This window comes from Melanaphis sacchari, unplaced genomic scaffold (genome assembly GCF_002803265.2).
Source record: "Melanaphis sacchari strain LSU unplaced genomic scaffold, SCAv2.0 Contig31_pilon_pilon, whole genome shotgun sequence".
Classification (NCBI taxonomy): Eukaryota; Metazoa; Arthropoda; class Insecta; order Hemiptera; family Aphididae; genus Melanaphis; species Melanaphis sacchari.
In genome coordinates this window covers 1,602,687-1,612,048 of record NW_020271193.1, presented here as the reverse complement: position 1 = coordinate 1,612,048, position 9,362 = coordinate 1,602,687, and the positions used below count along the sequence as shown (strand labels likewise).

At 30.4% G+C, this 9,362-nt stretch overlaps 2 protein-coding genes across 3 annotated transcripts; one reads left to right on the top strand and one right to left on the bottom strand.

Annotated features, from left to right (window-relative positions):
- Positions 1-60: 60 nt before the first annotated feature.
- On the bottom strand, positions 61-4,078 carry LOC112596470 (anaphase-promoting complex subunit 4). Its single transcript, XM_025342164.1, has 4 exons — positions 3,133-4,078; positions 2,922-3,050; positions 2,708-2,844; positions 61-2,226 (listed from the first exon to the last, which is right to left on the bottom strand). Exons 1-4 carry the CDS (start codon positions 3,248-3,250, stop codon positions 397-399), a joined length of 2,214 nt encoding a protein of 737 aa, XP_025197949.1. The 5' UTR covers positions 3,251-4,078; the 3' UTR covers positions 61-396.
- A 103-nt stretch (positions 4,079-4,181) lies between these two features.
- On the top strand, positions 4,182-7,464 carry LOC112596471 (chitinase-3-like protein 2). 2 transcript variants are annotated; one of them, XM_025342167.1, is made up of 8 exons: positions 4,182-4,231; positions 4,626-4,728; positions 4,799-4,965; positions 5,040-5,311; positions 5,778-5,914; positions 6,299-6,523; positions 6,594-6,809; positions 6,868-7,464. In XM_025342167.1, the coding sequence occupies exons 2-8, from the start codon at positions 4,679-4,681 to the stop codon at positions 7,220-7,222; spliced, it is 1,422 nt and encodes a 473-aa protein (XP_025197952.1). In that variant the 5' UTR covers positions 4,182-4,231; positions 4,626-4,678; the 3' UTR covers positions 7,223-7,464. The 2 variants fall into 2 exon arrangements, with proteins under 2 accessions (XP_025197952.1, XP_025197951.1); XM_025342166.1 differs by lacking the exon at positions 4,182-4,231 and adding an exon at positions 4,238-4,531.
- Positions 7,465-9,362: the final 1,898 nt, after the last annotated feature.

The following is a 9,362-nucleotide window of genomic DNA, read 5'->3' as shown; positions in this document are numbered from 1 at the left end:
CTGTATAAAAAAAATATATAAACAAAAAATATTACAAAAATATTATATATATATGCTTAGAGACTATTAGTTTGAATGTATCACAACTCTGTGAGGACGAACGTAAGACCATGACAAATTATTAATTAAATTTATTAATTTGTCATGCGTAAGACTATAATATTATGAAATAGGTATAAAAATATTATTTATACAATATTATATTATATAATACGCGCGTTATTCCGACGTGCACATTTCGTCAACATAATAATTTACAAGTAGGAGCTAGGTGATAATAGTTATAGACAATTTAAGAGCACACGACGTACTCTGGTCGCGATCTGGCGTTATCGTCTCGAGCACCGCGACGGGTGACGGCTGTGGCTTGTCGGTTGACCGAGGGTTAAGCGGATGTCACCCAGTCTCGTCCGTCATGTTTGAGTCCCGCGTGATGTCCATCGCGCTATCCTCGTCCTCGTCCTCTTCGTCGTCCACCTCCATCTCGAACAACCGGACCTTGTGCCGGCTGTGCGACAACAACACGGCCACTTTCCGGGTACCGCTGACCGCGAAACTCGAGGCCGCCATGTTCTCCACCACGCGGCACGTGTAGTCGCTGAGCGTGTGACAGCTTCCGCCGCTGCCACTGTCGGCACTCGGCTGGCCTATCCGGCACGTGGTCAGCCCGTCCGTGGAACAGTGATTGCGCACGCTGCTGGTGGACAGCTGTATGAACAGCGAGAACCTGTTGGTCGCCCGGTCGAGCGTTTCCGTCAGCACGGACACGTAGTCGGGCGAGTAGAACTGCACGTCGTGCACGTTCTGCTTGACGCCGTCGCACGAGTAGAACACGGTGGTGCTGCGGTGCGTCACCTCTTGCGTGTCGCCGTACGCCATCAGTTCGTAGAACCCAAAGTCGTGGGCGCCGAGTTCTCGGACGCAGCACACCAACAGCTTGTGATTGGGCAGGTCCACCATGCTGACGCGGGTGCGGCCGTGCGACAGCCCCGACGGCCCTTCCAACGGCACGTTGTCGTACATCACGAACGTCTTGTCGAAGAACGTCTTGCGCTGCGCGAATATGTCCATCAGGTCTGCCTTGAGCACGGCGAACTGTCGGGTCAGCGAGTGGCCCCGGGGGGCCGACAAAATAAGCTCGTTCTCCTCCATGCACGGGTTGTCCTGGAGCAGTGACCACCACTGGCTACGCGCGTCGTACGGACACTCCAGGTCCCCGTCCAGGAAATACTGGCCCACCCGGTCCAGTTTGTAGTCCTTGGCTTTCGCCCCGGTCTCGCCCAGCCCGTTTATGTACTCGGCCAGCATGTTGAGCTCCTGTTGCGACGTGTCCGACAGCGACGGATCGTTGGCCGAGTTCTCGTCGTTCAGCTTAATCATCATGCCGTACAGCCACTTGAAGAACAGCTTGTACCGGGTCAGCGACTCTTCGATGACGATCTGCACCTCGTTGCACTTCATCAAGAACCCGTTCGCCGACCGCAGAGCTTTCTTCACGCTGTTCTCCGTCAGCCCGAGGCATTCGTATTTTTTCAGCGACATTCCGGATATCTCCACTAGTTGAAACAAAATTTGGTTGGTCACCTCGGACAGTTGGTTCACTACCAATTTCTGAACGTTGGTGTGGCTCGACTCGATCGACAGGCCGATTTTTTTAATGCCCTTGTCGGTCAAATCTCTTTTCAGGAACTGGTCCATGCGTTCCGATATTATGCCGTAGATCAGCAGTTCCAACAGATCGGTCGACACCATTTCCGGGTCTTCTGGGTAATAAGAACTCAGTTTCAGTTCCATTTCCATTAACGACACGTGTTCCCACGTTTCCAGTATGTTTTTCATCGTTTGATCTAAATAATCTAATGACGACAGCAACTGATCGTGTTTAAATGCCAAATCATAAACATCGTCCCAGCACGTGTCGCAGTCTTGTAATTTAATCGTCACTATTTCTATACTACCGTAGTAATATTGAATAGCCACATATAGGTAACTGAAATCTACTGGCATGTGTATGTTTAACACGGTGCCTTCTTTTTTAAATACTTCAGCCAATTTAATGGAACCGCACAAAAATATACCCAGTGCTAATATTTGTACTTCACAGTTGTCCATGCCGACTAACAATAAATTCAACGTGTCTTGTATTTTAGGTATCTTGTTCTCCTCTTCAGGTGTATCGCGAAGGACCAAGCTTTGTAGTTTTGGAAGATAATCGAGACCATTCATCTAAATCAAATGTATAAGAATTAATATAACATGAAAATAAACACAATTAGACAATGGGTCAGACATTGAACATTTATTCACTTGCTGTTGAAACAAATATTTGAAAATTAAAAAAAAAGCATATTAATTTTATAATCTGGATTTAAAATATAAACTTATGCTTTGCATATCGAGAGATGTTTACTTAAAATTTAAATATTAATTTTTTTGTTTTTCATTGCACATTTAAAAAGTAAATTATTGAAATGACCATTAAATATATTACTTTTTACTTTCAAAAGAACTTGGGTAATATGAATTATTAGTTTAGTGAAATTGTGTACATTCTTAACATTTAATACCTATACTGTAATTTGAACAAATAGAGAACTGAAGAAAAATTTTATTTTATCATATGTTTACATTTTAAATAATAAACGTTAATCTATAAATGCATAATTTGTCAAGCTTTAATACTGAATAACAACCAAATTCTAATAACCTTAATCAGTACAGAATCAATGGTGTCTTTTTTCTGAGGTCTTTCTTGCTGCACCCATACCAAAGAAGTGACTTTACTCTCCGTTGTTTTGCTAAAAGCGATGTCTTTATTTTCTACATCCACTAATAATAAATCACCTAAAACAAACATATATAAACAGATCTGTTATATGCCATTGGTAGTATAAAATATTTAATATATAAATACAACTCACGTGAATCATATGCTATAGCCAACTGTTTTCCATCGGGTCTCCAAGCCAAAGCAGTCACCAATGTCTTATCTTTTGGGGCAGCCAAGGACCAGACTCGCTGCCAAGTGAGACGATGTAAAGACACCTCGCCTAAAATATATATACACAACTAATCAATAAAATAAAAACAAAATATACATTCATCAAATTATTATTGTGCATAGTTGTTTACCATGTTCCTTAGCTATTGCCAACAGATCCATTTTGTTTGACCATTCCATTTTCAGGACTTTAGTAGGCACGTGCCGCTCATCCAATTGTTTCATACCGTTTCCGTACATAGTAGTCATATTGAAAAAGCAAAAAAGAACTTCAAACTACAGTACAATTGTTCTATTTACTGAGGTTTTAAATGTTATTTACGAAATATTTTACCATGATATAGAAAACATTATATAATAATAATTTTTAATTAAATTTTAAGTATAAATGTATGCACTATTACCGACAGCATTAAATTATGAAACTGTTAACTGGCGTAAAAACTTAAGCATTAACCGAAACATTTCCAGTATCGAATGCCGATTGTCGGTGGCTATGAGCCGGACAAACCGTTTCAATGAAATCTATTGCCGTTATCAGTTTTTTAACTTAAAACCATACTTATCATTTATTCTGTGATTATACTATCAGTGTGTTTAGCATCTATCAGTCTATCTCAAATCGTGGTGCTTATATCATAACACGCTAACAGCCTTAAACTTTGAATAACGTAGCTGCAGCCTGTTGCTATATGTGTATATTATGTATATTTGCTCATTAGAACATAATATTATTGATATTCTAGTGAAGTAGTGTAATACTATAGAGTCAATGAAGTTAGCGTATGTCACGGAATAAGAACTAAGATATTATAATATATTATTTGTAATACCATTAATTATGTATCGATTACATGAGGCATAATATGTAACCTATTATTTTAGTCTCTGGTGCAGTAGTGCATATTGTCATGTTGTATTACTTGGATCATAGTTTATAAGTCATAACATATAATAATATACATTTATCTAAGTTTTCCACCTTTTCACACAGGCATCGTGGTTAAGGTTCCACGGTAGTGGTATAATGTGTAGGTATACTGTATACTTGAAATATGCCCAGTCGTTATCAACTGACAACAAACTATCATGTATCAAATGATCAAGTCGTGTGGTTGTGATAAGCTCACAGATATTACATAGATATATATATACATGTGTGTGTGTGAAGTAAACTTTTAAAGAATTATTATCAATTAATAATTGAAGAAATGGTAAAATACTAAATAGGTAGGTACTTAAAACACTTATCAAACAGTACTTGAAAGTTAAATAGACTTCAGATAGTGAGATAGACAGAAAGTATCCTGTCCTGTCGTATTGTTATATAAGTTATATTTTGTGGTCGTATTCAAAGTTCATGTAATGTAATCATCTGTTCGTTTGTCGTTATTTGTAATAATATTATGATTGAATTGTTAATAATATTGTAAATTATACAAATATTATAAACTGTAATAATTAATACTGCTAACATCCAATTGGTTGAAGTGGTGGATAAGGAAGTCTCGGCCTTGGAGTTATAATAATGTATTTTACTTGTTGACATGTTTCTTATATTTTGTTTTACTTTGTCTAACAATAAATAAACATTTATCAATCTTTTGTTTCTTCATTATTTCAGTAAACGATTAAGAGGTGCTGTTTTTAGTTCCTTTTTAGTTTTAGTGTGGAAAAATGGCTCTTGGAAATTCAGAACCTCAGTATGAACTGCTAAATGGAAAAAAGTAATGTTTTTAATTAATTAAGTTCTTAAGCATTTACACATACCTATATCATCTTAAATTAATTTTTTAGGAAATATGTTCAGCCAATCATACATTCTATGGTTTTAATTGGGTTAGCTGTTCTTGTGGTGTTTGTAGTAGTTCTGATGTTTTATGTATCCTGGATGAAATTTGAAGACTCCAATGATCTTAATACACCTATGGACTATGTTCTTTATGGTCCCCAAAAATATACAAGTAAATTTTATTATCAATTATAATAATGTTTTATGATCTGCAATTTCATGGTGAATTTGTTGAACATATTTCAGATTCATTTATTGCTGCTTATCGTGCTCACACATTTGCTATTGCTGCAAAATCAAACTATAAACCATACTGGACTGCTAAGGAAAAAATTAATCTCAACAAACGCATTGAAAAGACATATCATCTGGCCTGTTATTATTCTATACCAATTGAAAATACAAGTAAAACCCTTCATCCTGCCCAAATTAATGCTACTTTGTGTACTCATTTAATAGTAGCATTTGCTCAAGTTCAAAATAACAGTGTTTACTTCAAGAGCTCATTTGATATGGAGGTAAGATGTTTTATATCATTAGGTACTATTACAAGTATTATGACTGTCAACTCTCAATAGATTTTAATTGATTTAGTTAACAATCTTATAAATAAACACTTTTTTCAATACACACAAATTTATATTTTAATATAATATTGTCTACATTACTGACTTGTGACATAATTTATAGCTTAAACAATATAAATTTTTCAATAATAAAAAAAACAGTTTTGTATATATAGTATGTACAACTAATGAATTGTTGAGATGTGATTTTTGAATGAATAGAGATAAACTTATATTATAGAAAATAAATCATAATAAATATTCATTTATGATGTTTCATAATATTATATTATGTAGACTACTAAACCGTTATTGGAAGATGGTTTAAAACCCATAATAGTTAATATTTTTATTGTGTTTAATAAACATAACACAAATCTTCTAGTGATTAAGTTATAATCCAATTTTGTAATTTCAGATTTTAAGACAAGTAGTGAAATTACGTGAAAAAAACCCAAAACTAAAAGTATTACTATCTATAATACATTTCTCAAATGGTTCACACTCAAATGAAGGATTACCTGGTGTTGTTGCAAATAAAGATAACTTGGACAAGTATGTATTGTAAAAAAAATGTATCCTTATTTCATTTAACATAGGTATTTATGAATTAATTGTTGTAATTGATTGTATACTTATTACCTAACACAGATAAATTAATTATCAAATAATTAATAATATTCTTTAATATAAAAATATTTTAATGAATCATACTCATTAGAATAAATTAATAATTATGCATTAGGTTTTTGTGAAATAAATTAATTTAAAATTAAAGTTTAACTGATGTTGAATTATTAGAACTAATATAAACTTTTATTCAATTAGGTTATCATGATTTAATATGGAAAAAAAATAAAATAAATTGTTTTTAAAATAGTTCAATAGTTTAATAAGCAGCTTAATAATTATTACATTTAAATATTTTTATTTTTTCAGATTTGTCAATAATGTAGTATCAGTTGTCAATGATTTTTACTTGGATGGTATTGATATAGACTGGGAATTTCCTTCATGGCCTTTGTTAAATTTACAAGAAAAATATGGATTTGCTAAGTTATTGGAAACTTTACGTTATCGTCTACCAGACTCTCTGTTAACTGCTGCTGTTGCTGCTCCATTAAATATAATTGATAATTCTTATGAAATTTATTCATTAGCAAGGTAAATAATGCTTATTATACTACTATTATTAAATATTCAAACTAATGATGTATTTTTTTATTTTTTTAAGATTTGTTGACTTTATTAATGTTATGGCTTATGATTATCATTCATACCAGTGGTATTTCCCATTAACTGGGCCAAATTCACCTTTGTTTTCTTCACATAATGAAACTGGTTACTTAAAGAATTTAAATATTAATTCTTCTATACAATATTGGATTTCAAAAGGTATGCCCAAAGAAAAAATTTTGCTTGGCATGCCTACTTATGGACATTCTTTTAAGTAAGTTTATATCCCTTAAATCATCTATAACTATTAAAATATTATTATTCTCTTTTAGATTAATAAATAAAGCCAATAATGGTTTTGATTCACCAACTTCTGGACCTGGTATTGGTAAAGATGGTTTTATAACTTTTCCAAAAATGTGTGAATTTATATCTCATAAAAACGCCACAACTATTTTTGACCATGATACCCGTACCCCATATGCATATCATAATAATGATTGGATATCTTATGATAATGAAAATAGTTTAGCATACAAAGCAGAATTTTCCACTTCTTTAGGTTTAGGAGGAGCCATGGTATTTTCATTAAATACTGATGATTATAGTGGTTCAAGTCTATGTTCGTCATCAGTATTTCCATTAACTTCGAGAATAAAAATAGTACTAAATGATGACGACTTATAATCAAATATTTAAATAAAAACTAAATAGTGAAAACAAAGTTATAATATTCAGTCTCTAATAGTATATGCATTTAAAATAGTATAATTCTATTTTGAAAATTAAGGATGATAAGCTTAACAAATTCAGTTTTATTATACGCTTATGTATCTACTCAATATTTATTATTAATAATAAAAAGAGTATATTATTAGGAAACCAAATAAGTAATTCAATAATCAAAGGAAAATCATTTAAATAATAGCATAAGACATGTTTGTCTTTAATTATTAGTATGTTAAAATAATCAAAGGTAAAATATTAAATGAAATAAATAAACTGCCATAATCCATCTTGTCAATATATGTCAATGATATTAATTATAAAACATGTTGATATCAACAAAATGATGAATTTTTGGAGGAGAAATTAAGTTTTTTTTAAACTATAAATTAAAGATATAAAATAATTGTATGGTAAAATATAGATTTTCAGTAAAATGTACAAATAAAAAAAAGTAACAGTATATTGCCCTAAATAAAGACTAAGTCTTTAGTTTTTAATAATATTTTTTCCATAAAAAAAAAATATATTAATACATTGAATGTAAAAATATTATTTTAAATTTCAATAATGAAGAAACCTTTAAACCTAATAGATATTGTAGTATCACAATTATATTGTTGAAATATTGACATTTAGATAATTTTAAGAATTGTCAAAAAGAATAATACTAATTGGTTTTATAAAAATTTAATTTTAATTTTAAATATTCACATAATTTATTATAATTGTTTCTAATTTCATTAATTTTTGCAAGTTATTTAAACTGTTAAGTAACATTTATCATTCCACCCATTTTTCAAACTTAAACATTAAGATAAGAATATGGAATGTCTAATTGTCTAATATATTATTAAAATTTTTAAATATTTAAGAAATTACTATACTCTCATGTGTTATTTGACTTAAAAAATGTACTAAGTACATAAAAATATTACATTCTTAATCTTCATTTATTATAAAAATATGAAGTGATAGAAGGTCTAATAAATTAATTTTTTTTTAATACAAGTGTTCAGTGTGTTGATAAGTCATTTCATGAAAAAAAAAATTCTAAAATTGTTATTAATTAAATCAAAAAATTGTTAGAAATATTCATTTTTTATGTAGCAATTAGCTATATTGTGACGTGTGTTATCTACTCCAAATATATGTATACATAATCATAACTCTCACTATTTCACTAAGTCTACTGCTGTCAGCATGGGTTTTCTATTAATAACCAAATTAATTGAAATTGTATTTATTTATATTTTTGTGTTAAATATTTGCAATGTTCCCAATATTTATTAATATAAGTAAAACTATAAAACTCAAATCACTCTCCATTTTATATTATTTCTAAACACTTAATAGTTATATTACATTATTTTAACTATTAATTTTTAATGTATTTTATAATTATTCAATTATTTATTTTTTCTCTTTAACCCAGCAGTGACTGATAATTCAGCTAGTATTCCATTTTACACTGTTGTTATTAAAATTTGAGCGAATTGTTCTATAATTATTATGAAATTTATATCTAAGGCATTTTGGAAGCTTTTTGATATATTAATTTTGGAGCAAGTTGATATATTTTTTAAATTTTAAATTTTAAAATGTTCAACTTGCTTCATAATTAAATATTAATAAAAGCTTCTAAAATTACTTAGATCTTACCTTTAAATTTTATGATAGGTTAATCCACTCTAATTTTAAAACTACTTAGTAAAATTGATTTGGTGATTGGGAAATTTGGTATATTATTGTATGTCTGTAAAATTTAAATGTGTATTAATAATATGAAGTATTTTGTGATTTTTTATTTCATATTTTTTTTTTTCATTTATTTGTGTAATATTAGTTAAGTTAGGTAATTAATGTATTATTTATAAAGTATAATAGACAATTAAATATAAAGACTTAAATTATTTATTTTTCAGATTAAATGAATTATTATTAGTTTTAAACTAAATTAATATGTCTACTATTGTTGAATAATTAATTGAATATATATATATATATATATATAAGTATTATTTTTGTTGTTAGTTAATTGAGGTTATTAGTTTAAGTGAAATTTAATAATATTATAATATCTTAAATTTTTAAACCGAAA